A 26,798-nucleotide genomic window follows, 5' to 3' on the forward strand; every position below is an offset into this window, starting at 1 on the left:
GAGATTTGAGACAGACACAGGAGAGGAGGCCATGTGAAGACGGAGGCAGAGACTGCAGTAATTCAGCCACAAGCCAAGGGTAGCCAGGAGCCACCAGAAGCTGGGCGAGGCATGGAAGGACTCTCCCCTAGAGCCTTGGAAGGGAGCACAGCCTTGTGACACCTTTATTTTGGACTTCTGGCTTCCAGAACTAGGAGAGAATAAATTTCTGCTGTTTTAAGCCACCCAGCTTGTGGTGATTTGTTACAACAGTCATAGGAAACTCATACACTGCCTTTCTTGCTGGTCGGTCCCAGACTCTCAGAGGTCCCCCAAGGTCAAGGTGTCTTCCTGATACCACTCCTGCGCTGCTATAGAAGAGCCCATTGAGATAGGACCGCTGCCTGGTTACCTGAGCCCAAGCCACCTGAGTAACAAAGGGAACTTTATTCTGAGTTGTAGGCATGCTGGGGAGAAACTGGCAGAGTGGGGTTGGAGGGCAAGTAAAGATGGAAGAACAGGGGCTTCCTCTCATGACTAACGATGAGTTTTCCTGTCCCAATGGGATGACTTCACAGCCCTCGCATGTGACACCCCTGCTCCAGGGCCCAGTATCGATTGTCCGTCAACACTACTGTTTTCCTGGTGCCAGGCCATCCGGACCCCTGGATCTATTTCAGTTGAAAGTATGACCTAAGACTTGGAAGGCAGGATCCGAGTTTCCAAGAAGCCATACAAACAGAAGCAGAGGAGGGACTTAGCGAAGGCGTCCAAACCCTTTATTTTATAAGAGAAAATGAGACATATTGGATACCCTAGTTAAAGCATTTTCATCTTTTGTTTTCACTTCCTCAAGCCACGTGCTGTGGGTCCCCCAGCCCTACCCGCCCTGATCACCAGCCAGCTTATCAGCACAGGGGATGAGCTGCATTCTCAAATAACCAGGCAAGAGGCCTGCTATAGGGCAGTAGAAAATGGAATAAAGACCCTAATCTTAACACGAATTTACTTTCAGACTTGCTCCTTCGTCCCCCAAACGTGGCTGCTCCCCTGACACCCCCTTGTTCTTCCCCAGGCCGGTTTCTGACCCAAGCCTTCTGAATCTGCCCAGTGGGGGAGGCGATAAGGAGCACAGTCCTGTGTCCAGGGAGTAGGAGGGCTGCCTACTCACCCGCCCGCAGGGAGGCCGGGCGGTCAGTAGGGCGGCCACCAGAAGAAGTGCGGGGGCGGCAGCGGCGGCGGCAGAGGCGGGGGGAAAGCGGGCAGGGGCCAGGGGTCGATGGGCGCGGGCGGCGCCATCAGGCTGAAGGACGAGGGCCGGGCGGGCAACGGCGGCAGTGGCAGCGGGGGCGCCTCGGCCACGAGGGGCGGGTGGCCGCGCGCGCCCACGGGCCCAGGCGTGGCGGCGATAGCGGCCTCGGGCAGCCGCGGCAGCGGCAAGTGCCCAGGCGGCGGCGCGGGCGCGGGCAGGCGCGGCAGGTCCTGCAGGGCGAGAGCACCGGCGGGAAGCGCGGGCGCATAGGCTTCAGGTGGTAGCTCGGGCAGCGACAGGTGGACGATGGGGCCCCAAGGCGCCAGCGGCTCGGGTCGCAGCGGGAGCGCGGGTAGCGGGGGCAACTCGGCCAGGGCAAGCGCCGAGGGCGGCGGTAGCGGCCCGGGTTGCAGGTCGGGAGGCAGGCCCGGCAGCGGGGGGTGCGGCAGGGTCGGCGGGGTCAGCGACAGCGACGCGCGGGCCCGGCCCAGCCGCGAGCGGGCGCGGGCGAGCCGCGGGTGCGAGCGGGAGCGGGAGAGCTGCGTAGCCAGCTTGGCCGCTGTCGCCGCGCTGAGGCCCGGCGCGAGCTGCGAGCCACGGCCTCATCCCTCCCGCCGGTGGCCACGCACCGCAGGGCGGACGGCCGGGCCAATCGGAGCCGCACGTTCCAGCCAATCAAGAGCCAGTGCGCTGGACGTGTCTCTCCGTCCGGAGACCAGGCGCTGCACACGCGCAGCGGGCGCCCCCACCTGGCCGGAGCTGAGCCTCTGCATTACCCTCTGCCGCCCCGCCCCGTGCCCGAGGCGGCCAATGAGGAGAGAGTGTGTTGTTCTCCTTTTGGGTTTGCCCTTGGTGATTTCGGACTGATGTGCTTACCTGTGGGTCAAGATCTACGCAGATTTCCACTCAGTTATGGTATAGAGAAGATATAACGATATCAATTCAAAAGCAAAGTTTGACATGTAGCATTTGTTAACGTTAATAAGAACAGTTGTAAATGACAGGTGAGAATCAGAAAAAAAAACACGGAATATAGAAACCTTTACTAGAAGAATACTAGCACACTTCTAGGTAGGTTAGGAAGATATCAACCCGCTGCCCTCACTGAGGCAGTCTGCTCCGTGGCCCCTGTGTCTAGATGTTGGCTCCTAACCCTGCTCTCCAGTAAAGAGATGATGTTTATTCCATGCCTTGGGGAAGCGAAATACAAGATGAGACACTTGGGATATTTTTAAAGAATCAGTAGTTCTATGAAAAAGCAAAAGCCTATGATTCTCAAGTAGAGCAAATCAAATGTGGTCGGCTAAGAGAAGTTAGGCTGGAATTCTGATAATGTTTACAGAATCCCCTAACGGTTGATCAACCCAAAACCTTGCATATACTGTGGTGAGGTTTTGATCTACACCTAAGCTATTGTAAGCCAGGCCATAAAGGTGAGCTGAGTTCCTCAGAGGGTGCCAAATCCCATGAACTCTATTCATTTTGGATGCTTAAATTAAAACTTCACCAGGTTGCAAAGAGGTGTGGGTTTAGAAAGGCTCAGCAGAACACGGAGACTCAGAGACTGATCCTGGGACTGGCCAGGCTCTGCGTCCAAGTTCAGAATAGCAGGTCAGTCCCCAATTGTGCAACTCCCATTCCGGACCCAGGCTAGGAGAGTAATTTGCTTCCGTACTCCTGGGTGAATAAATTTGTAATCATGAGAGGAGAAAATAAAACAATCCAGTAGCATTGATACTGATAGTAGATTAAAAACTGGCTTTTTAAGATGGTTGAAAGCATTCAGTAATCTGCGACATTAAATGTCTGATTTATTCATTTCCAAGAGCCCTTTAAGTGCTTAGGAAGAAATTACTGGTTGGATTTTCGTTACCTCCCCTCCTCTCGCCATCATTAAGAGATCAAATAGATTATATGTGTAATTGTTCGAAGTGTCTAAGGGAATAGATTAATCAGGCTTGTAAGGCATGCTAAATATTTAGGGGGATGTTAATCTGTCAAATTTATATTTAGCATTGATCAAAGAATATAAAAGTGAATTTTACATCTAAATTATAAGATTAATCAATATAATGACATTCCGAAGCAACTGTAAAGGCTTAAGGAAAATGAGATTTTAGTTTAATAACTTTAATAGATTATAAATTAAGACACAAATAATGCATAAGTCCCCTAACTTGGATGTGGCTCCCCCACTAGATTGTGACCAAGTAATGCCCCTTCCCAAGGGCAGGCCCGAATCTGTCCTGTTCTCACGGTCTCTCCCACTGGAGCCAAGCCCCTGGCACACAGCCACACTGTTCATTGAATGAATGAATACGGTGCAGGGTGGAGGCTGCAGGCTCAGTCTCCCCTCCCCACCTCCCAGGCAAACAGAGGCAAACAGGAAAGCACAAGGCCTTTATTAACACTTCCAGCCTGCAGGAGACTCCAGGCTAGAGGCCAGGCCCGAGGAGCTGGTCTTCCTTGCCCAGCAGACCAGGCTCTGGTCCAGAGGCGCTCAGGATGGGCAGTGGATGTGCTCGGATGCTCAGCATTTCCCAAGAGGGCAATGGCCTGGGAAGAGGTAGAGCAGGGCCCTGGTGTGGTCTGGCTCCCCCCTCACCGTCTGGGCGGGGGAGCTGAGCCCTCTCCCTTTTCTGGTCTCTGAGGTCAGTCACTTAGCAGACACCTACAGGTGGCCTGAGAGCCTGCCATCCCTCCTCCCAAGGGCTGGGGGCATTCCCCAGTGCAGCCTGGAGGGGTGACAACGGTGGCACGGGGAGAGTGGGGGACAGGGCCACTGTGCTCCCTCTCACCTCCATAGCCATTTTCCAGTGGGCTACTGCTGCCTGTCTTCACCTCAGGGCCCCCTAAGGTACACACAGACAAGCCAGGAGACCCGGGTCACAGGAGGACTCGGGGTGCTCCTACTCCCCCCCAGCTTCACCCCAGGCCCTGGGAGACCCCCACTCACCGAAGGGCCCGGGGCCCAGCTCTGGCCTCAGCTGCCCATAGGGCCCTGGGAGGAGGGACAGAAGGTGGGAGCACTGAGTTCTCGATGGCCCTTGTTCTGGTCTGTCACCTTCCCATGTTAGTCCAGATTCTGGGCTCATGCTCAGGGGCCCTGCTCTACTGGCCCCTCCTCTAGCCCCATCCATTCCGGGCCATCCCATCTTGTCCCCCTCCCACTCCCTCCACCACAAATGCCCCCTCCATATCTGTAGGGCTGTGGGGTGGGCCTGGGTCCAGGATCCAGCTCCCTAATGCCACCCCTCACCCTCCCCTACAACGCTCTTGCACACACCCCATTACCTGGCTGGCCCCCGATCCCTAGAGGTACACCTCTGGCCCCATATCCGGGCTTCGAGGAGGGCCCCCAGGTCTGGAGGGAGGGCCAAGGAGAGCCCCTCAGGGCCCCGGCCTGACCTGCAGGAGGAGAGCTGGCCTGGGAACCCCTGCCCATTGGGGCTGGACATCCAGAATGCCTGTCCTCCCGAGGCCTCAGAGCCCCCCCACCCCAGCCTGGTCCCCACAGCTCCTGCCAGGTTTCACTCTGCTCCCTGCGCTCTCATTTCTTACCATTTCCTTCAGGGGCCGGAGCTTCCACTTTGGGGTACAACAGCGCTTCCTCACCATACCCTGCAAGAAACCCACGTGATTCCTGCCCAGACCCTGGAACCCCTGCCCTTCACCCCCTGAACTCTGTTCCCTCAGTCTGACTCACCATTCCTAAAGCCAGTGGCCCCAGGGAACCCTGGAGGAGGAAAGAGGTCAAAGGCAGGAACAGCTCCTGAGCCCGGAATCCCCCCACTCGCCCCCCCAGGTACCTGGCTGCAGGAGGGCCTCAGGGAAGACCCCAGCTCCCAGACCACCATTCCTGTAACTAAAACCTGCAGGAGAGAGATTGGAGAGGGGCTGGGGGGGTGGGTAGCACTGGGAGGGCCAGGGTAACCAGCTCATGGAGAGACAGAAAGACTGACTGACTCAGAGGCCACCTAGAGAGGCCTGTCACATACCCCCACCTTCAGCAAGCTAACTTTATGCAACTTTGGGGTCCCACCTTCTGGAAGCCTTCCCTGACCTCTCTCTGGGCAGCTTCCCTTTCCACCTGGCCTCAGTCTACCCTCCCCTGCAAAGGATCGCACCTGGTTCTGGCCACCATTATGGCCCAGTGCATAGTAAATATTTGCTGAGTGAATAAGGAAAGAGACAGACAGACATGACGAAAGACAGCAACCAGGAGGGCTCGCCATGAGGGAGGTGCCAGTACATATCCAAGATGAGGGCCCTTGGGGCTCACCGATTTTCTGGGGTTTGAGGCCACCACCAAAGCCTGGGGCAGAAGAAATGGGGGTCAGAGATGGTTGGGCCAGAGATAGCCAAAAGAGGGGAGGGGAGAGAAGGGAGAAGAACTCAGACGAAGGGCCTTCTCACCCAGTTCCGCTCCTGGTCCATAGACATTCAAAGGCTGGTACCCTGTGAGGAGAATGGAGATCAGTGGGGAGGACCCAAGTTTTCCCAACTATGGGCGTTAGGGACTCTGAGGAGGAAGAAGGGACTCTCCCTATCCACAGGGACAGGAACCAGAAGAAATGAGTTTAGAAAGCAGCAAGAGAGAGGGAGGGTAGACTCATGGAGGGACTTCCTGGCCTGAAGGGTGACGGGGGAGTGACCCTGATCTGCATGGGGACAGAGGCAGACAAACTCACACCTGCTTTCTGAGGTTTCAGTCCCCACTGGATGGCTGGAGTCGGAGCTAGGAAGAAAGCCATGGCACAGGAGTGAGCCCAGGGCCCAGCATGTTAGGAATGCTGCAGCCTGCAATGAGGGCCGGGGCTGGGGGGAGCTGCCATATTGAGGGTGACATGGGGTCTCAGGGCCAGAGTTCAGGCTTTTCTTGAGCTGGCTCAGGGTGACGAGCCTCAGTCTCAGCTGGAGAATGGGCACGGGGGGCTTCTGAGCAGCTCAGCCAGGCCCAGCCCCCACCAGGGACCAGGTACACTCCACCCTGTGCCCCCCACTCCACACTGACCTGGGAACTTGCCATTCTGCACTGGGGGAGGGGGCTGGGATTTAAGGCCCCAGCCAGCTGCTTTATCAGAAGGGACCCCGGCAGTGGGAAGCCTGGGGAGAAGCAATGGAGGAACCCTCCCATTGCAGGGACCTAGATGGGAGAAAAAGGGAGAAAAAGGGAGAGGCCAGCCAGCACCTCCTCCAGGCTGACCTCCTGGCCTTGGACTGGCCAAGCCACCAGACTTCCAAGGGGGGGGTCATTGTCCAGGCCAGAAAAAGCCCAGTTCCTGTGGGTCACAGCCTGCTTTGGGGACCGGGTGACCCACCCACCTGACAGGGTTCCTGCTGGTTACCCACCCAGCCCCTCTGCCTTCCAGCAACATCCTTCCTACCTCCCTCTTGCCCACCCCCTAACCCCTGGAGCCTCACCTGGCTGTGCCCCCAGCCCATTTCCGTTGCCATATCCTGGAGAGGAAAAGCAGGGGTTTGAGGGGCAGTATTTGGTGGTGGTAGTGGTGGTGGGGAACTGGAAGGAGAGGCAGAAGAAAATACAGGACAGACAGGGGAGTCTCTCACTTGCCTGGCTTCTGAGGTTTCACACCCACTCCCAGACCTGAAGGAGAAACAGAGAGAGCTTCAGAGCGGACCAGCCCTAGGACTGAGCTCTCTTTCCCCTCTGTTGAGACCCGCATTGTACTCACCTGGTGGGAGCCCGTTCCCTGGCATGTATCCTGGGAGGAAAAGCAAAAATGAGGGCAGAGGCTGGGATGGGGGAGATTTCAGAGGGAGGCAGCAGAGGGGCAGGGATGGGCTCACCTGGCTTTGGAGGTCTCACGCCCGCTCCCAGGCCTGGGGAGAGACAGAGGGAGGCTGAGTGACAGGTGGACCCACTGTGCCCCTTCTCTTCCCCAGGCCCCAACTCTTTGGTCCATGGGGCCCTGTACTCCCTCTTCCTCTCCCCCTACCTCCCAGAACTCCACACCTGCCCTGCCTCCCTCACTGGGCTGGGCTCCTTCACCAGGGAAGGCTCTAGCTCCCATCCCATTCCTGTAAACTGGGGAGACAGGGTGGGCGTTGTGAGGGGGGAGGAGTGCAGGGAGAAGACAGTTTCCGGGGTAGAGAGGAGTGAGGAGTCCAATTCTGATACCAACTCCAATTCTGGGGGTTTTCCAACACCACCAAGCAATTCTCAGATACCAGCTGGGTGTCCTCGAATTTAACTCAATTCTGACACCATCTACCTGGAGATACTGCCAGATCCCACAGGGGAAGGGCTCTGTCCCCCAATACTGTTCCCTCCTCCCACTTCCAGTCCAGGGCACCTGTGCTTCTGACCAACCAGCTATGTAAATCAGAGGTTCCCATGACCCCTTCTTTGGGTTCAATTAGTTTTCTAGAGTGGCTCACAGAACTCAGGAAAACAGTTCACTTCCCAGATCCCAGGTTTATTATAAAAGGACACAATTCAGGAACATCCAGATGAATGAGATGCTTAGGACAGGTATGCGGGAAGGTGCTCACCCCTTCCTGGTTTACCAACCAAGAAGGAAGCACTCCCAACCCAGTTCTTTGAGTGTTTATAGAGGCTCATTACACAGGCACGATAGATTAAATCATTGGCCACTGCTGACAGCTCAAACCCCAGCCCTGCTCCCTCGCCAGAGGTCAGGGGTGGGACTGAAAGTTGAAATCTTTCAATCACAAACTGGGTTCCCCCGGCAATCAGCCCCCATCTTTCGGTAACCTAGGGGCTTTCAAAAAGTCACCTCCACACAACAAAAGACACCTTGAGCCCTCTCATCACTTAGGAAATTCCAAGACTTTCAGGAGCTAGCTCTATGCCAGGGATGGAAGACCACATAAATATTTCTTATTGTAAATCACAGGATCCCACTGGGGGCAGAGAGAAAGGCTTTACCTGGTTTCTGAGGCTTCGTGACCTCACTGATGCCTGGGGAAGACAAGGGAGCAGGGAGGGACCCATTACCCACCGACCGGCCTCTCCTCCAGAACCCGGCATTTGGAACCCAGGGCCCACTCCACCAGCAGCCCATTTCATTACCCGGTCCAGGGCCAATGGGAACCGCAGAGCCTGTGAGGACAGGAGAGGGAGAAGCAACAGGAGGCTTGGAGCTGGGAGGCCTTTTATACTAGTTTAGGAACCAGACATCCAGGGGCTTCCTGTCCCATGCCACCACTTCCACTGAATCACCAACACAAGTTCCCCAAGTCCAGCAGGAACTCACAAGGGGACCCTCAGAACAGCGTCTAGATGACAACCACCACCCCTGCCCAGGGACGCCTCCTTCTCTCCCACTCCCCAGCTATCTCAGACCCTTGTACCATCTGGACCAATTCTGAGCTGGAGGACAAGTGCAGTGGGACAGGAGAGCAGGGGATTTGGGACACTGGTTAAGGTGGGGTGACGGGCCAGCTGTGGTCTCCCCTCAGAGCCGAGCCAGAGCCAGGGGTCCTCAGTCTCTCCCCACTCCTCTAAATCATTCATCAATCCTGCCTCTCAAAGTCCTGGTGGGAGGCGGGACAGGACACCCAGACGCGGACTCCCACCCCAGACCCCACCAGTCTCACCTGGCTGGGCAACCAGCCCGTTCCCGAATCCTGGGGGAGACAGATGAAGTGGGGTGTGAATGGAGGGCGTGGAGCTCCGAGTTTTGGGGAGGTGGAGAGAGGACAGGCAGGGGTGAGGCTCACCTGGCTTCTGGGGTTTCACACCAGCTCCAAAGCCTGCTGGGGAGACAGGCAGCAGCAGGTCAGGGACCTGAGCCCCATCCCTGCGCCTCCCCAGAACCCCGGCTGGCCCCTACCTGGTCCGTAGCCAATTTGAGCTGCAGGGCCTGTGGGGAGAAGGCGTGGGGAATGATCAAGCTGGCCCTGGGCGGGGCTGAGGGGCTGGGGCAGCACTGAGGGTCCCTCGGTCTTGCCTCCCACTCCTCTCCCCATGGTCCTCGATGCCCCTGACACCCTCACGCCTGAAGCAGGTAGCGCCCCTCTTCTCACAGTCATGCACAGACCCAGCTCAACGCCCTTAGTGCTGAGGGAGGTGGTGACAGAGAGAGGCCTGAGAGAGATGACGAGGCCCAGGATGGCTGTCCTCTTGCCTGGCCCAGGAGTTTCACACGCCCTCGGCCCGCGTGGCAGAGAGGCTGACATCGACTTCACCAGGCCCCCCAGGCCCCAAGCCTCTGGCCTCCTGGCCCATGTGCCCCCCAGCTCTTGCTTCTCTCTACTCTCTCTACCGCTCAGCACCCAGGCCCTGCTGCCCTCACCTGGCTGGGCTCCTAAACCGTTTCCCTTACCATATCCTGGGGAGGAAAAACAGGGGTGGGCGTGAGGGCCAGTGTGTACAGGGGTTCGAGAGGAGGCAGGACAGTGTCAGGCAGCTTCAGAGACAGGCCAGGGGTGTGAGGAGGGTCTCTCCCCTCACCTGGCCTCTGAGGTTTCACGTGCCCCCTCAGGCCACAGGCCACACTCTATTTCCCCACCACTGGGGACCCAGCTCTCTGTCCCCTTGGTCTCCTGGCCGAGCTCCCAACCCTCCCCTCTTCCTCTAAAAAGCCTGGGTTCTGGCCCCAGAGATGGCCCAGTGGTTTCCAGATACAGAGGCATGAATAGGGGTGCTCTGGCTTCAGGGGATATGTGGATAGAGGCAAGACCACGGCGGGACTCACCTGGCTTCTGGGGCTTCATGGCCCCCCCAAAGCCTGGAGGAGATTTGGGGGAATGTGAGGGACTTGGCAGCCCCATTTCAGGGCCACCCCAGGACTTCCCCACTCTGCTCCTACCTGCTCCATATCCGTTCTGGGTTGCTGGGCCTGGGGGGACAGAGGGAGGGTGAGCTGGGGGGATGGGGGTCTGGCTGAGGTGGAGGTGGAGGTCCTTCCTCTTGTCCCAAGCCAGGAAGCTGGAATCCTGGAGGTTTCCTCCCAGCACCCTCTCAATTATTCACCAACCTGCCCCTCCAGGCCTGGGAGGGAGGCAGGTAGGAGGCCTGACACAGACCTCCCCAGCCTCACCTGCCCGGGCTCCCAGCCCATTGCCGTTCCCAAATCCTGGGGGCATAGATTGTAAGAGGGGGATGGGGTCTGTGGACTTTGAGGGAGAAAGAGACACAGGCAGGGGTGACACTCACCTGGCTTCTGAGTTTTCACACCCCCTCCAATGACTGGAGGAAAATGGGAAGCAGGTGATGGACGTAGGAATCCCCCCATCTCAAACCATTCCCAGCACCTCAGCATCCTGACTCCAGCTTGTCTCAACCCATCAGTACCTGCTCTGTAGCCATTTTGCACTGGGGGACCAGTGGGGCGGGAGGGTTGAGAAGGGGATTTGGTCCCTGGTTAAAGTGGTATGAAGGGCCGGCCGTTGTCTCCCCTGAGAGCCAAACCAGAATCAGGGGTCCTCAGGCTCTTCCCACTCCTCTAAATTATTCACCAATGTTACCCCTCAAAGGCCTGGTGGGAGGTGGGACAGGACACCCAGACGCGGACTCCCACCCCAGACCCCACCAGTCTCACCTGGCTGGACTCCCATCCCGTTCCCGAATCCTGGGGGAGACAGATGAAATGGGGTGTGAATGGAGGGTGGGGAGCTCTGAGTTTTGGGGAGGTGGAGAGAGGACAGGCAGGAGTAAGGCTCACCTGGCTTCTGGGGTTTCACACCTGCTCCAATGCCTGGAGGAAAATGGGGAGCAGATGATGGACTCTGGAGCCCCCCATCTCAAACCACTCCCAGCACCCCACCATCCTGACTCCAGCTTTTCTCAACCCATCAGTACCTGCTCTGTAGTCATTCTGCTCTGGGAGACAGGTGGGGCGGGAGGGGTGAGCAGAGGATTTGGGACCCAGGTTAAGGTGGGGTGAAGGCCTGGCTTGTAGTCTCCCCTTAGTGCCAAAGCAGAGCCAGGGGTCCTCAGTCTCTCCCCACTCCTCTAAATCATTCACCAATGTTACCCCTCAAAGTCCTGGTGGGAGGCGGGACAGGACACCCAGACGCGGACTCCCACCCCAGACCCCACCAGTCTCACCTGGCTGGCCTCCCAGCCCGTTCCCGAATCCTGGGGGAGACAGATGAAGTGGGGTGTGAATGGCGGGTGTGGAGCTCCAAGTTTTGGGGAGGTGGAGAGAGGACAGGCAGGGGTGAGGCTCACCTGGCTTCTGGGGTTTCACACCAGCTCCAAAGCCTGCTGGGGAGACAGGCAGCAGCAGGTCAGGGACCCGGGCCCCATCCCTGCGCCTCCCCAGAACCCCGGCCGGCCCCTACCTGGTCCGTAGCCAATTTGAGCTGCAGGGCCTGTGGGGAGAAGGCGTGGGGAATGATCAAGCTGGCCCTGGGCGGGGCTGAGGGGCTGGGGCAGCACTGAGGGTCCCTCGGTCTTGCCTCCCACTCCTCTCCCCATGGTCCTCGATGCCCCTGACACCCTCACGCCTGAAGCAGGTAGCGCCCCTCTTCTCACAGTCATGCACAGACCCAGCTCAACGCCCTTAGTGCTGAGGGAGGTGGTGACAAAGAGAGAGACTGAGAGATATGACGAGGCCCAGGATGGCTGTCCTCTTGCCTGGCCCAAGAGTTTCATACCCCCTAGGCCCGGGTGGCAGAGAGGCTGACATCGACTCCACCAGGCCCCCCAGGCCCCAAGCCTCTGGCCTCCTGGCCCATGTGCCCCCCAGCTCTTGCTTCTCTCTACTCTCTCTACCACTCAGCACCCAGGCCCTGCTGCCCTCACCTGGCTGGGCTCCTAAACCGTTTCCCTTACCATATCCTGGGGAGGAAAAACAGGGCTGGGCATGAGGGCCAGTGTGTACAGGGGTTCGAGAGGAGGCAGGACAGTGTCGGGCAGCTTCAGAGACAGGCCAGGGGTGTGAGGAGGGTCTCTCCCCTCACCTGGCCTCTGAAGTTTCACGCGCCCCCTCAGGCCACAGGCCAGCCCTCTATTTCCCCATCACTGGGCACCCAGCTTTTCACCCTCTGACCCAGCACCTAACCCTCCCCTCTCCCTCTAGGAAGCCTGGGCTCTGGCCACAGAGAAGGCCACGTGGTTTTCAGATCCTGGAAAGAGATGTGGAGGCTTGAATAAAGCGTGCTCTGGCTTGGGGATACGTGGATAGAGAGAAGATTGCAATGGGACTTACCTGGCTTCTGGGGCTTCATGCCTCCCGCAAAGCCTGGAGGAGATTTGAGAGAATTTCTAAAATTCTCCCAAAGACTGGAGAGAAATTTGAGGAATTCGGGAACCCCATCTCAGGGCCACCCCAGGACGTCCCCACTCTGCTCCTACCTGCTCCATATCCGTTCTGGGTTGCTGGGCCTGGGGGGACAGAGGGAGGGTGAGCTGGGGGGATGGGGGTCTGGCTGAGGTGGAGGTGGAGGTCCTTCCTCTTGTCCCAAGCCAGGAAGCTGGAATCAGAGGTTTCCTCCCAGCACCCTCTCAATTATTCACCAACCTGCCCCTCCAGGCCTGGGAGGGAGGCAGGTAGGAGGCCTGACACAGACCTCCCCAGCCTCACCTGCCCGGGCTCCCAGCCCATTGCCGTTCCCAAATCCTGGGGGCACAGATTGTAAGAGGGGGATGGAGTATGTGGACTTTGAGGGAGACAGAGACACAGGCAGGGGTGACACTCACCTGGCTTCTGAGTTTTCATACCCCCTCCAATGCCTGGAGGAAAATGGGAAGCAGGTGATGGACGTAGGAACCCCCCCATCTCAAACCACTCCCAGCACCTCAGCATCCTGACTGCAGCTTGTCTCAACCCATCGGTACCTGCTCTGTAGCCATTCTGCGCTGGGGACCAGTGGGGCGGAAGGGGTGAGCAGGGGATTTGGGACCCGGGTTAAGGTTGGGTGAAGGGATGGCCATTGTCTCCCCTCGGAGCCAAGTCAGAACCAGGGGTCCTCAGTCTCTCCCCACTCCTCTAAATCATTCACCAATGTTACCCCTCAAAGGCCTGGTGGGAGGCGGGACGGGACACCCAGACGCAGACCTCCACCCCAGACCCCACCAGTCTCACCTGGCTGGGCTCCCAGCCCGTTCCCGAATCCTGGGAGAGACAGATGAAGTGGGGTGTGAATGGAGGGCGCAGAGCTCTGAGTTTTGGGGAGGTGGAGAGAGGACAGGCAGGGGTGAGGCTCACCTGGCTTCTGGGGTTTCACACCTGCTCCAAAGCCTGCTGGGGAGACAGGCAGCAGCAGGTCAGGGACCTGAGCCCCATCCCTGCGCCTCCCCAGAACCCCGGCCGGCCCCTACCTGGTCCGTAGCCAATTTGAGCTGCAGGGCCTGTGGGGAGAAGGCGTGGGGAATGATCAAGCTGGCCCTGGGTGGGACTGAGGGGCTGGGGCAGCACTGGGGGTCCCTCGGTCTTGCCTCCCACTCCTCTCCCCATGGTCCTCGGTGCCCCTGACACCCTCAGGCCTGAAGCAGGTAGCGCCCCTCTTCTCACAGTCATGCACAGACCCAGCTCAACGCCCTAAGTGCTGAGGGAGGTGGTGACAGAGAGAGAGGTCTGAGAGATATGACGAGGCCCAGGATGGCTGTCCTCTTGCCTGGCCCAGGAGTTTCACACCCCCTCGGCCCGGGTGGCAGAGAGGCTGACATCTATCTACTCTACCAGGCCCCCCAGGCCCCAAGCCTCTGGCCTCCTGGCCCATGTGCCCCCCAGCTCTTGCTTCTCTCTACTCTCTCTACCGCTCAGCATCCAGGCCCTGCTGCCCTCACCTGGCTGGGCTCCTAAACCGTTTCCCTTACCATATCCTGGGGAGGAAAAACAGGGGTGGGCATGAGGGCCAGCGTGTGCAGGGGTTCGAGAGGAGGCAGGACAGTGTCGGGCAGCTTCAGAGACAGGCCAGGGGTGTGAGGAGGGTCTCTCCCCTAACCTGGTCTCTGAGGTTTCATGCCCCCCTCAGGCCACAGGCCACCCACTATTTCCCCACCACTGGGCACCCAGCTCTCTGTCCCCTTGGTCTCCTGGCCGAGCTCCTAACCTTCCCCTCTCCCTCTAAGAAGCCTGGGCTCTGGCCCCAGAGATGGCCCAGTGGTTTCCAGATCCTGGAGAGACATGAGGATGCTCGAATAAAGGGTGTTCTGGCTTCAGGGGATATGTGGATAGAGGCAAGACCACGGCGGGACTCACCTGGCTTCTGGGGCTTCATGGCCCCCCCAAAGCCTGGAGAAAATTTGGGGGAAGGTGAGGGACTCGGCAGCCCCATTTCAGGGCCACCCCAGGACGTCCCCACTCTGCTCCTACCTGCTCCATATCCGTTCTGGGTTGCTGGGCCTGGGGGGACAGAGGGAGGGTGAGCTGGGGGGATGGGGGTCTGGCTGAGGTGGAGGTGGAGGTCCTTCCTCTTGTCCCAAGCCAGGAAGCTGGAATCAGAGGTTTCCTCCCAGCACCCTCTCAATTATTCACCAACCTGCCCCTCCAGGCCTGGGAGGGAGGCAGGTAGGAGGCCTGACGCAGACCTCCCCAGCCTCACCTGCCCGGGCTCCCAGCCCATTGCCGTTCCCAAATCCTGGGGGCACAGATTGTAAGAGGGGAATGGGGTCTGTGGACTTTGAGGGAGACAGAGACACAGGCAGGGGTGACACTCACCTGGCTTCTGAGTTTTCACACCCCCTCCAATGCCTGGAGGAAAATGGGAAGCAGGTGATGGACGTAGGAACCCCCCCATCTCAAACCACTCCCAGCACCCCACCATCCTGACTCCAGCTTGTCTCAACCTATCAGTACCTGCTCTGTAGCCATTCTGCGCTGGGGACCAGTGGGGCGGGAGGGGTGAGCAGGGGATTTGGGACCCAGGTTAAGGTGGGGTGCAAGGCCTGGCTTATAGTCTCTCCTTAGTGCCAAAGCAGAGCCAGCGTTCCTCAGTCTCTCCCCACTCCTCTAAATCATTCACAAATGTTACTCCTCAAAGTCCTGGTGGGAGGCAGGACAAGACACCCAAATGCTGACCCCCACCCCAGACCCCACGAGTCTCACCTGGCTGGACTCCCAGGCCGTTCCCGAATCCTGGGGGAGACAGATGAAGTGGGGTGTGAATGGAGGGCACAGAGCTCCGAGTTTTGGGGAGGCGGAGAGAGGACAGGCAGGGGTGAGGCTCACCTGGCTTCTGGGGTTTCACACCAGCTCCAAAGCCTGCTGGGGAGACAGGCAGCAGCAGGTGAGGGCCCCGGGCCCCATCCCTGCGCCTCCCCAGAACCCCGGCCGGCCCCTACCTGGTCCGTAGCCATTTTGAGCTGCAGGGCCTGCTGGAAGGAGGCGAAGTGTGGGTACTTACCTCTCTAGAGTCTCCACACAACCTCCGGGCCTTTCAGCTCTAATTTTACCCTGGCCCCACCCCATGCATCTGGGTTGCAGACCCTCCCTGCGGGCCTACACTCTCTCAGAGCCTTATGGCCATACCTAGTTGCCTGGGTCCCACCTGGTTGGGTGTCACTGCCTGGAGCCATGTCAACCAGCCAGGAAGGTGGACTCCTTAATGCCCCTTTTCCTTACCAGCCAAGTGCTGCCAGCCCTAGTTCCTGCCCCCTCGGCCTCCTAGCCATTTCCACAGCCTGCACTGGTTCCTCCTTTTTTCAGTGGGCTATGCCCTCTAGTGGGCAGCCTGGCCACTTGTAGCATTCAGGTGTTTTTCCTGTTTGCCTCAGCCTGCCCTCCTGCCACAGGCTCTGGGAGGGCCTGTCTCCAGCACCTGGCTGGTCTCTGGATGTTTGTTGAGTGAGTGTTTCTTGTGGGACATCAAGTGGGAGAGATGGAGGGTTGATCTCACCTGGCTTCTGAGGTTTTAGTCCTCCAAGGCCTGGGGAAGAGAAGACGGCTGTCCCTGAGTCCACTGGCTCCTCTGCCCTCAGAACCAGGGTCAGGTCCCCACAGCATCTATCCCCCAGTGTGAACCCCATGCTCCTGGGCTCCAGGGCCTCACCTGGAGGGGCTCCTGCTCCTGGGATGGCCCCAGCTCCTGGCCCGTTCCTGGTCACGAATCCTGGGGAGACAGTGCAAGAGGGAGTAAGAAGAGATTTGGGAACTGGGGGGAGTAGACAGATAAGGAGATACGAGACAGAGGGGGGCTTACCTGGCTTCTGGGGTTTTCCTCCCCCTCCATAGCCTGGGAAGAAATGAGCAGGTGAGCGATTTAGAAGCTCCCATCTCTGGGCCTGCCCCAGAAAATCAGCCGTAGGCTCCAGCTTCTATCTTTATACCCCAGCCAACCCCTCTCTATCTAGTCCAAAGCCATTCTGTGCTGTGAGACCTCTTTTGGGGGGTGACACAGGAAAGCTGGGTAGTGCTGAAGTAGAAAGGGCCCTCAGCCTCTCCTACCCTGCTTCACAGCCTAGCTAGATTCACGAAGGGAGGGAGGTGACTGTGGGGAGCTGTGACAGGACAGAGACTGGGGAGACTGAGTCAGCGAGGTACTGGATCCCCTAGACCCCTCCCTTTCTGGCCTGAGACTTACAGGTAGTCTGACTTCTGGGGCTTCTTCCTGCCCCCACCTGGCCATTAGCTTCCAGGAACTAGGACTTTTCACTCTCTACTTAAAACCCTAAGGGTGTGTCCCCAAACCTCCAGCCCCGTCTCAACCTTGCCACTTCCCGTGGATCCCCCCACAGCCCTGACCACAGACCTCAGTGGACTGGGCTTGTGTGGTTCTGGGCTTGTGGGCTGAGCCCAGCGAGTCGTCAGCTGTGTCAGGGTTGACCAGCATGGTCAGCCAAGGCCTGGCTCAGGGCAGGCTCAGAGCTCCTCTGCTAGGAACCAGGGTTGGGGGGTTGCCAGGACCCTGGCCTCTTCCTCTGAGCCCCTCCCCCAGCTACTCCCACCCAGCTGGGCCCTCAGGCCATTGCCAATGGAGAAAAACTATAGTGTGAGAAGTTGATTTGGGGAGAACTTGGCTGCAGACAAGAACAGGGATGGGAGGGGACAGAGTCAAGATGGGGGGACAGGAGGGCAGGGTCTTTGGCTCGCCTGGTTTCTGCGGTTTCACACCCCCTCCCAAGCCCAAGAAAAGACCAGGCGGCACTGAGACACACCGTACTTCTATCCTCCCCATAGAAATCAGTCTTTTGCTCTCCTGATCCCCTAGCTCCTCCCCTCCCTCCTTCCTTGAACTCTGCTTTGGCCCAAGTATCCTCACCTGGCTGGGCTCCGACGCCCGGGAAGGCCCTGGCTCCCATCCCATTCCCATTGGCAAATCCTGGGGAGATAGAACAGGAAAGAGTAAAGAGAGGCCACGTGACAGGGGGTAGATAGGGATGGATAGAAGAAGAGGACAGGGACATAGGGACAGTGTAGGGCTCACCTGGCTTTGGAGGTTTTACTCCCCCTCCAATTCCTGTGAAAGAGACAAGGACCTGGTGAAGGAGCCCGGAGCTCCCTTGAACCACCAAACCCAAGCACATGCCCCCAGCTCTCATCCCCCTCCCCTACCTGGCACCTGGCCACCATTCTGAGCAGCAGGGCCTGTGGAGAGCAGGAGGTCAGAGGCTGGAGCTGGGCCAGCGTGGGCTCAAACGTCCTGTGCTGTCATCACCCCAAGACCTCTGTGATCCCCCTGCCCCCCACCCCAACAGTTCTCAGGGGCGTGAGAAGGGCCTGGAAGTCGTAAGACCCTTCCCAAGATCACCACTAAAGGCATAGGAGTGGCCACAGCAGCTCAAAGAAGGAAGCAGTCCCTGGGAGGGTCACACAGTGCCAGAGGTGGGGACAGAGCGGGAAGGAGGGGCTCTCCCCTCACCTGGCTTCTGAGGCTTCATTCCCCCTCCCAGGCCTAGGGAGAGACAGAGAGGTTGACACTCACCCCAACCAGCCCCCCCACCAAGAATTCGGTCATGACTCTGATTCCTCTCTCCCTTGCCCTCCCCTACCTGTAGCCCCTGCCCCAGCCATCCTAAACTGGCAGGGCTTTTGTCCCTGGAAAAGTACTGACTCCTAAACCATTTTTGCTCCCAAATCACGGGGGCACAGACGTAGGGGCTGTAAGGCCTGGGGTGGGCAGGTTTTGGGCACACAGAGGGGTGGGATGGAAATGGGCAGGGAACACTCATGGATAGGGGCAGGCTCTCCACTTCCCCGGCTTTGGAGGTTTCATTCCCCCTCCCAGGCCTGGGGAGACACAGAGAGACTGAGCCCCTAGCCTACCCCCAAGAACCCAACTCTCTCCTTCTGGTTCCCTGATCCCAGCTCTGCCCCCAACCTTCTCCCTCCCTGAACCCCAGGGTGGTGCTACAGGTATCCTCACCTGGCTGGGCTCCCAGCCCTGGGAAGGCACCAGCTCCAAGCCCATTTCCATATCCTGGGGAGACAGAGCCCAAGGGAAGAAAAGGAAGGAGGGGGAGTCTGGGACTTCAAAGGGAGCCAGGCAGATGGCGAGATGGACAGAGGGGTGGGCATGGAGAGCAGGGTCTCACCTGGCTTCTGGGGTTTTGCGCCCCCTCCAAAGCCTGGAGAGAGAGATGCAGTAGATGAGGGGATCCCAGGAATCCAGCCTCTTCCTGGGGCTCCATAGCCATGATGAAGTGAGGGGTGAGGCAGGGGGGCATTTGGGGTCCCAGCTGAGGTGGTACCCCATTCTCCCATCCCCAAACCAGATATCAGGACCCCTTATGGTCCTTCCCCCTGCCTCAATGAGTCACCAGTTCTGCCCTAGAGGAGCCTGGGAGAGGTCCCTCCCAATGCTGACCCCGCCGTACCCCCCTATGTCTTAACCCTCTTCCCCCACCTCACCTGGATGGGCTGCTGCACCTGGGAAGGCCCCTGCTCCCAGTCCGTTCCCATTCCCAAACCCTGGGGAGATGGGAGGAGGGGGTCAGGGAGGAGTAGGAAGTAATGGGGGGCCGGGCAAAGAGATGGGGAGAGGCAAGCAGGGTGGGCGACTCACCTGGCTTGTGGGGTTTCAAACCCACTCCAATGCCTGAGAAGGAGATGGAGGTCATGTGAGGGTCTCAGGAGACCCCATTTCAGGGATGCCCCTAAAATCCTGGCCCCAGTGTCCCCCCACTCCGAGCCCACCTCTACCTGTTCCATAGCCATTCTGAGCTGGAGAGCCTGTGGGGAGAGGGAGGGATGAACTGGGGGCGTTTGGGGTCCCAGCCTGGGTGGGTGGGCAGGACCCTTGTACCGAGCTGGAAACAGCAAACCTGAAGGCTCCAAATCCCCACCCCCTGACCCCCCAGAATCATTCACCAATCCTGCCCCTCCCCTCAGGCCTAGAAAGGGGGCTGGGAGAGGACCAACCACCGACCCCAGCACTCTCCCCTGGCTGGGCTCCCAGGCCATTCCCGTTCCCAAATCCTGGGGAGACAGATAGAGGTGAGGGAGTGTGAGAGTCAGATGGAGAGAGAGAGGGAGGGACAGAGGGAGGGATGGAGGGAGGGAGGAAGGGAGAGAAAAAGAGACAGAGAGAGAGCCCTGGGGCTGGGCAGGGCTCACCTGGCTTTTGAAGTTTAACACCCACTTGGAAGCCTGGGGGAGACCTAGGGAGCAGGTGAGGGACCCAGGGACTCCCCCAACCCCGCCAGTCTGGCCTAGGGGCAAGTGAGCCAGGCTTGCCCACCCTGGAGCTGGGCTTAGTGGGATGACACGAGGAACAAGCAGAGACAGGAAAGAGTCGGGGGATGCCCGGGCAGGGTACACAGGTGAAATGACACCAGAATAGTCTTAATGGATTTGGGGGGCGGGGGGGGTGAGGGGAAGTGTGTGCAGGAGGGACAAGAAGACACCTGCCAGAAGGGGTCGAAGGTGGGCTTCTCCACCTGGGGGGTGTCAGCGCTGTCCCCATGTATTTCTGAGATGGCTGCCTCCCAACCCACAAATCCCATTTGCCCACCCCTTACCTGCTCCCAGGCCACTGGGGGAGCCGAAGCCTGGGAGGAATTGAGATATTGAGCATAATGGGGCAGGAGGGGCCAGGAGCTAGGGTTCCCCACCCTCACTTGGAGGACAAAGAGCTGCCCTGGGCCTGCCCACCCCCTCTGCCAGCTTTACCTGATCTGTAGCCATTCAGCCTCCCTAAGCCTGTGGGGTCAGGGAGAAGGAGGTGACTTAGGAGGGGACAAAGAAGGCCAAATCTGGATGCTTCCCCTCCCACTCTGCAGAGCAAGAGTGCACCACTTTCTCTGGGCCTCAGTTTCCCCTCTGGTCACAGGAGGGGGAGGACAGAACCAGGTGAGCAGACTGGTGGTAAGTGTTCCACAGGGGGGTGTCTGGGCTGTGCTGCTGGGGGCCGGTCCCCCACCCCCTCTTCCTCAGATGTGTGTGCACCTCTCCCTTCCATTCCTACTTTGCAGGGTCTTTGGACCCCTCCCTTCCTGGCAACCTCATCCTCTTCACCCCCCCAATCTTTCTCTCCAGCAGCTTAGATGCATAAGGACTCAGGAGGGTGCCCCTTCTTCCACCCTTAGGACCCCCCAAGTCCCTGGAGTGAAGACCCTTCTGTGAAACTCCACCTCCCCTCCCCTTCCCCTGTTTCAGGCTGACCCTTCCCCTCGGGTCCCACCTCTAGGCCTTTGACACTCTTACTTCCAAGGATGTCCTTCCCTTTTCCAGTCACAACCCGCCCCACATTGAAGACCCAGCTCTAGGCCCCTCTTCTGGGCCCCAGTATTCTAATGCCCAGAGTTGAGATTCTGCCCCGTATCACTCTGTTCCAAGGGTGCAGGTCTGTACTCCCCACACTTGAGCCTGCCAGGAAGACAGGGAGGAATGCTGTGCTCTCCTGGGCCCCACATCTGGATCCCAGAGCTGAGGAACATCTGGGGCTGTCCACCAGACTAGGGACAGACTAGGTCCTCTTCCTGGACCCCAGGGCCAACAGGATGCACTCACCTTTCCCTAGGCCAGGCGACAACGGAGGCAGCCCTAGGGAGCAGGGGTGTGCTGACTCAAGGCAGGGACCCCAGAGACAGAGAGGAGCAGGACCCAGTCTCCCCAAATCCTACCCCGCCCAGACTTCACACACCCGATCCTCCCTCTCTCTGACCCAATGCTCTACCAAGACCCCCAGCTTCAACCCCAGCTGCCCAGACCCTGCAGCTGCCAGCCGCCTGCTCTCACCGCCTTGCAGACTTTCAGAAGTCAGGCAGAGCAGCACAAGGGCTGTGAGGAAGGCCCAGGTGCCCATGATGCCTGGCAGAGTGGGAAGGCACACAGCCTTCCCGCCTTTAAACACCTCTGCTGGGTGGGGGCCCTCACCCAGGCCCCCCCACTGGCAGAAGCTCTGCTGTCAGATCCCGGGGGGCCAGTCCCCACCTCCCTCTAGAGCAGGAATCCAGTCCTTGGCCTTCTCCCTGCCCCACCCCTCATCCATCATGGGCGCTGACAGCCGGGACAGGCCCCCACCTGGCCCCCAAGCCTCCTCCACCCCTGTCAGGGACTGGGGCCCTGGCGCCAGGTCTGGAGGCTCAGCTGGTGAGAGGCAGGCAGGCACCAGGGGGCACCCCTGGCCCAGCCCAAACACAGCTGGGGAGAGGGGGGAGCCAGGCCCAGAAATGTGGGTGTGACTGGCAGGGGAGACTCAGAATGAGTTACTGTGTTAGAGAGAGAGAGAGAGAGAGAGAGAGAGAGAGAGAGAGAGAGAGAGAGAGAGAGAGAGAGAGAGAGAGAGAGGAGGCAGAGGCCACAGTGTTACAAAGGAGTCCACAGTGTTACAAAGGCCTGTGGGGAGGTAACTGTAGCCAACTGTATCTGACAGGTAGACTTACCTACAAGAAGAGAGACTATTAACCCTGAAGGCCACAGTTATGACATGGGGAGATGGCCTTTTGCTTCCACCTGAGGCTGAGGGTGAGCCTGAAGCCTCCCTTCCATGAGGGTCAGTAACCACAGGGACAGGTCACCCAAGGCTCAGGCCTGTCCAAGGGTCCTCGCTATTTCTTGAAGACTCTACCAGGGCCCACCTGCAGCAGGAGGCCCTCCTAGCTTCACCTCCACCTGCTGCTGAACTCCAGAAGCACTGGCTCTAATTTTGGGGGACAGAAGCTCAGGGAGCCACTGCTCAGGGTATGGTGGGGGCAGGATTGCAAAAAAGGGTGCCTGGGGGGCTAGTAACCACTTTCCATTCCTAGAGGGTGGGCAAATGGAGCTGAACCAGGCATAGAGGGCTTGGTGGGGAGCCAAGTTGGGAGGGCGGGAGAGGCAGGCTTGGGAAATGCCAGGAGTTGGGGGTCTGGATACCAGCCTTCCCCTCCTCCAGTGAGTCTGTGGATCCCACTAGGTTGGCTGGGGACAGCAATGACTCAGTTCCTGGACTCTAGTCCAGAAGGCCCAACACCCTGTGTATCTGCTGGCCTGCCCCCTGCCCTGCCAGCGCCTCCTGGCACCTGTGGCTAAGGAGTCCAGCCTGCAAAACCAGGGGGCCTGGCGGGGTGGGGGACCTCGAGAGGGGCTTCAGTGAGGAGTAGGCAGCCGGGGGGGTGGGGGTGTTGTTTCTTGTGTGAGGCCTCTGAGCCCATGACACCTATGGGGGTAGGTCCAGCCTTCACTGGACTGCAGGGCTTTTCCCCAGTACCCCCTCACCTATAGTTCCCCCAACACTGAGCTGTGCCTGCACACCCACCCTGGGCTGTACCCCTGCTGTGTTCACAGCCAGAGATCATGCTTATCTGAGGGCATGTGCGCGTGCACACACACATACAACCCTACCCATGGTGCCCACAGACCCACCTTTGCACAGGGCTCCTGCTGGTTCCTCTCAGCCCAATGCCCTGGGAGAGCACCCCACATACCCACCTCCTGCCCTGTCCAGCAGAGAGCCGTGACCCGGAGTCCTGGAGGCTGGACCTTCCACTGGCTGCTGGGAATGGCTCAGGGGTGGCCCCTGGCTCCACCCATTAGAGCTTGGAATACCTGGGACAGTCCAGACAGGCTCCTCAGAGAGGGCTTTTCTGCCAGGCCACCTGCTTCTCCCCAGGGCAGGAGGTACTGGCTCCCTGGTATCCTCATGGAGGGCAGCTAAGTGGCCTCATGGTTAGCAGGCTGGGTGCTGGATTCGGAGTCAGACTGGCTTCAAGTACTCGGTCTACCTAGCTGGAGAGCTTGAGCAGGAATCTGACCTCCCTGAGTCTGTTTTCTCTTTAAAATTACGACACTAATGGTACCACCATGTCAGGGCTATTGGGGGAACTACTTTGTACCCTATTTTACAGATGGGGAAACAGAGGCAGAGAGGAGCAGGGACTTGGCTCAGATTGTACACCCCCTAAGCAGCAGGGCTGGGATTTGAAGCCTGGCAGTCTACGGTGCCCCCTGAGTCCACAGTCCTCTGCCCTCCGATACTCCACACACTTCTGGGCAGCAACAAGACCAGTTGCCCCAGACACTGCATTGCTCTTTGTCTGCCTCGTGCCAGTCTGGGCCCAAGATGTCTGTTTCAGACCTGGGATAGCTGATGGCCCCCCACACAGACCCAGACACACAGACACTCAGCTCACCCTGTAGGGTGCCAGGGAAACTTGGCACAAGAGAAGGCAGGCGGGAAGACCAGGAGGGGCCATGCAGGAGGTACAGGCCGAGTGCCTGCTTGGCCACTGCTAGAGGGAGTGCCAGGCTGCCTGGGTGCTGGCATGGGCCTGTGGGAAATGCCAGTCAGCCAGCCAGGGGCCTTGGGCCAGCTTGATGCCTCTCAGGACCAGGGCTAGGCCCAGTTGGGTACCCACAGCCCCTGCATTGCTGTCACCCCCACCTCCAGCACAGCCGATCCCATCAGCTCAGCCCCAGCTCTACCCAGGCAAGGAGGGCTTAAGAGCACATCAACCACTTGGGGGCTTAAAGAACCCCTGATGGAGCCTGAACCTGAGTTACCCTTTACCCCCAGGCATGAGGGCACATGGCCCAGGCTCTGGCTACAGGAGCAACTTTGACAACTAGAGCTAGAAGCCCAGGACCAGGTGACAGCTGGGGTGTTAAAAGTTCAAGATGGAGTCCCAGGAAGTACATTGCCTAAAATGGCACAGCCTGTGTCAGTAGACTCCCAGCCAGCTGCTCATGGTAGCAGCACCTGCCAGGGTGGGAATTTGGGGATGACAGCTGGAGGGGTGGCCAGGCGCCTGCAGGGCAGACACCTTCTGAACTCGCAGCTATACTAAAGGCTCCTTAGGTCACCCCTTCAGCAATCTATCTAGCAGCTCTTCAGCCCCAATCGCGTGGGATTAGCATCTCTGAGACACTTTCCCAGGCATCCCTAAGCACTTGCACTGTGCAAAGCTGACCTTTCTTAACTTCTTCTCCCCACCCACTTGTTAGTTTATTAAAACCTTATGCCAGTGTGAAATATGGCGTACATTCCGAAGCGTGCATAAAACAGAAATGTACAATATAATAAATATCTATTAAAGCAAACACCTATGCAGCTGGCACCAAGGTCAAAAAATAGAACACAGCCAGATCCCCAGAAGTACCCATCACGATCTCCTCTTTCCTGCTATGTAGCCATGTTTGCATACGTGGCCGTGATTTCCTTACCTTTCTTATCTCACGGTATCCTGTTGTGTGTCCGGGCGGGGTCACGGTGCTGTTGCCGCGACGGGACACATGGGGGCGTGCGCGGCTCTTACCTGGGTGTGGGACCGGACCCCGGGAATCATGCGCCTGGGCCGGGATTGGGGGTTTCCTCCTGGACTGATCCCCAGCCAAGCGCTTTGGTCTTGAATCCCTGTGACCCCGGGATGGGTGCAAAAGTCCCGGCCCTTCTCCTCCAGGTTCCTCCTTTTCCACCAGGCAGCTGCTTTGAAAACTGCAAAATACTATACAAATGAGGGAGTGTTACTGTTATTATTAAAGAGAGTAAGCTCCTTCTGTGTGCTAGGTCCTGTACTAAGCATTTCACATGCATTTTCTCATTTAATGCTCATTCCCCCAAGAAGGTAAGAACTATTATTATCCCCATTTTACAAATGTGGAAACGGGCCCAGAGACATAAAGCAACTTGCCCATGATTGCACAGCTGCTGTGTGGCCCAGGACCCCTAATTGCCCTGACTCTATGACCCATGCTCTTACCTGCTATCTGTACTTAACTTTATATCCCTTCCACACAGTGAAACGTCCATTGGAAGCATGTTTTTTAATTAAAAAATATATATATATGTGTGTGTATATATATATATGTGTGTGTGTGTACATCTATATATATATATATATATATATATATATATATACACACACATATATACACACATATATAATTTTTTAAGTCATTGTGAATAACTTCCAAGAATGAGCAGTTGGAAAGGGGCCTGAGTCCAAAACTCCTGGAGATGGGGCTGGCAGAGGGGATGGTAGCTGGGGAGGGGCCTGCCTTCTTCTCAGGCCTCCTGGGGACAAGTCTGAGGTCTTTAACAGGGATTCAGTCTGAGTCACAGGGGCTGTGGCTGCCAGAGGTGCTAATGCAAAGGGCCGGCGCATGGAAGGGGTGGGGGCTGCAGGCCCCAGAGAAGTTCTGGGCCTGATGTGGGATAGGCTGGTCCATTAACTGGAGAGTGTTCGCTGAAGGGCAGGCAGGGCAGTGGGCTGGGAACCCTGTAGTCCATGACTTTTCAGACTTGGCGGAGGGGTGGTTAACAAGTGAACCAATAGAGGATAGAATTTCAGAGATAAGTGCAATACGCAAATGAAAGGATATATGATGAGATGTGGAGGGTTCTAGGGAGGGTGGCCTGGAAGCGTGACCCCCCCGGTCCCCCCTCCCGCCTTGTTAAACGGATAAAAGGTGCTCTTCCTGCAGCACTAATGTTAGGAATCAGCGCTTGCTCTGTGCTGCTCCCCTGCTAAGAACTTTAAGGGGATCATTCCATATGAACCTCCAGCTCCGTGAGGTAACTTTCATCAGCTCAGTTTTTACGGGAGAGACTAATCTGAATCTCAGGCCCAAGTACATTCCAAGGTCATTCCGCCAGGAAGCAGCTGAGGTAGCTGTGAGCTGAACTCAAGTCTCAAATCCAAACAATGGTAAGGGCTGCCTCGGAGGTGGCTGAGCCCTGGAAGTAGGGAGGGATCCGGCCTGGCTGTCTGGGGGCTTCCTGAGAGGGGCAGAATGTTCTGGTTCCTGAAGCAGAAGCCGCGCGTTCCGCGGGTCGGGGGAATGTCTACCTGGCCTGCCCATCACATCCCCGGTGTAGTACACTGCAGGTGTGAAGGGGGAGCCAGCGAGCCCAGGGAACTCCGCCCCGTCAGGATCCCAGAGGCCGCAGGGACTTCCAGTCCTATCCTGAGGTGATCGCCTCCTGAGGCTACACCTCTGGGGCGAAATGCGGTGACCACTCCTTTTACAGACGCGTATACTGTCAGCCCAGTGAGAGACGTGGGTTTTGGGACAGCGAACTAGTGGTCGGTCGACATTCCGAAAACCGGGTGGGAGGGGCACAAAGCTGGCTCAGGCCGGGCGCAGCGCCTCAGCCTCCAGGCCCTGCGGTGCAGCCACTCCCGTCCCCGGGCCGGCGCCAAGGACACTTTGCGCCTGCGCAATGAGAGCGCAGGGACTGAGGAGCCTGGGGGCGTGGTCGGCGACCCGCACGCAGGGACGTAGGGGGCGGAGCCCCAGAAGGCTGGGCGCCTCTGATGGGCTGCATCGGG

General features: G+C 58.3%; 1 protein-coding gene across 5 annotated transcripts; it reads right to left on the reverse strand.

Moving 5' to 3' along the window:
• Positions 1 to 3,330: 3,330 nt before the first annotated feature.
• GREP1 (glycine rich extracellular protein 1) lies at positions 3,331 to 26,676 on the reverse strand. 5 transcript variants are annotated; one of them, XM_088801316.1, is made up of 59 exons: positions 26,316 to 26,676; positions 24,783 to 24,971; positions 23,661 to 23,798; positions 22,960 to 23,076; positions 19,249 to 19,278; positions 19,112 to 19,144; positions 18,958 to 19,017; positions 18,642 to 18,674; positions 18,473 to 18,526; positions 18,303 to 18,336; positions 17,969 to 18,000; positions 17,662 to 17,694; positions 17,534 to 17,566; positions 17,369 to 17,428; positions 16,310 to 16,342; positions 16,160 to 16,219; positions 16,007 to 16,036; positions 15,453 to 15,485; positions 15,340 to 15,375; positions 15,217 to 15,246; positions 14,830 to 14,862; positions 14,485 to 14,514; positions 14,371 to 14,403; positions 13,956 to 13,991; positions 13,488 to 13,517; positions 13,375 to 13,410; positions 13,252 to 13,281; positions 12,867 to 12,899; positions 12,522 to 12,551; positions 12,376 to 12,408; positions 11,507 to 11,536; positions 11,394 to 11,429; positions 11,271 to 11,300; positions 10,885 to 10,917; positions 10,762 to 10,791; positions 10,377 to 10,409; positions 10,030 to 10,059; positions 9,916 to 9,948; positions 9,514 to 9,549; positions 9,052 to 9,081; positions 8,939 to 8,974; positions 8,816 to 8,845; positions 8,289 to 8,318; positions 8,145 to 8,177; positions 7,043 to 7,075; positions 6,928 to 6,957; positions 6,807 to 6,839; positions 6,656 to 6,691; positions 6,246 to 6,377; positions 5,925 to 5,969; positions 5,648 to 5,689; positions 5,514 to 5,546; positions 5,041 to 5,103; positions 4,938 to 4,967; positions 4,793 to 4,852; positions 4,526 to 4,639; positions 4,188 to 4,232; positions 4,030 to 4,083; positions 3,331 to 3,787 (listed from the first exon to the last, which is right to left on the reverse strand). In XM_088801316.1, the coding sequence occupies exons 1-59, from the start codon at positions 26,326 to 26,328 to the stop codon at positions 3,762 to 3,764; spliced, it is 2,631 nt and encodes an 876-aa protein (XP_088657442.1). In that variant the 5' UTR covers positions 26,329 to 26,676; the 3' UTR covers positions 3,331 to 3,761. The 5 variants fall into 5 exon arrangements, with proteins under 5 accessions (XP_088657442.1, XP_088657444.1, XP_088657443.1 ...); XM_088801318.1 differs by lacking the exons at positions 10,377 to 10,409; positions 11,271 to 11,300; positions 11,394 to 11,429; ... (2 more) ...; positions 12,522 to 12,551; positions 12,867 to 12,899 and having other exon boundaries at positions 26,316 to 26,674; XM_088801317.1 differs by lacking the exons at positions 10,377 to 10,409; positions 11,271 to 11,300; positions 11,394 to 11,429; ... (2 more) ...; positions 12,522 to 12,551; positions 12,867 to 12,899 and having other exon boundaries at positions 9,916 to 10,059; positions 26,316 to 26,675.
• Positions 26,677 to 26,798: the final 122 nt, after the last annotated feature.

The sequence above is a fragment of the Rhinolophus sinicus genome, chromosome 10, assembly GCF_057876585.1.
Source record: "Rhinolophus sinicus isolate RSI-liver-muscle chromosome 10, RSI-T2T, whole genome shotgun sequence".
In the NCBI taxonomy this organism is placed as follows: Eukaryota; Metazoa; Chordata; class Mammalia; order Chiroptera; family Rhinolophidae; genus Rhinolophus; species Rhinolophus sinicus.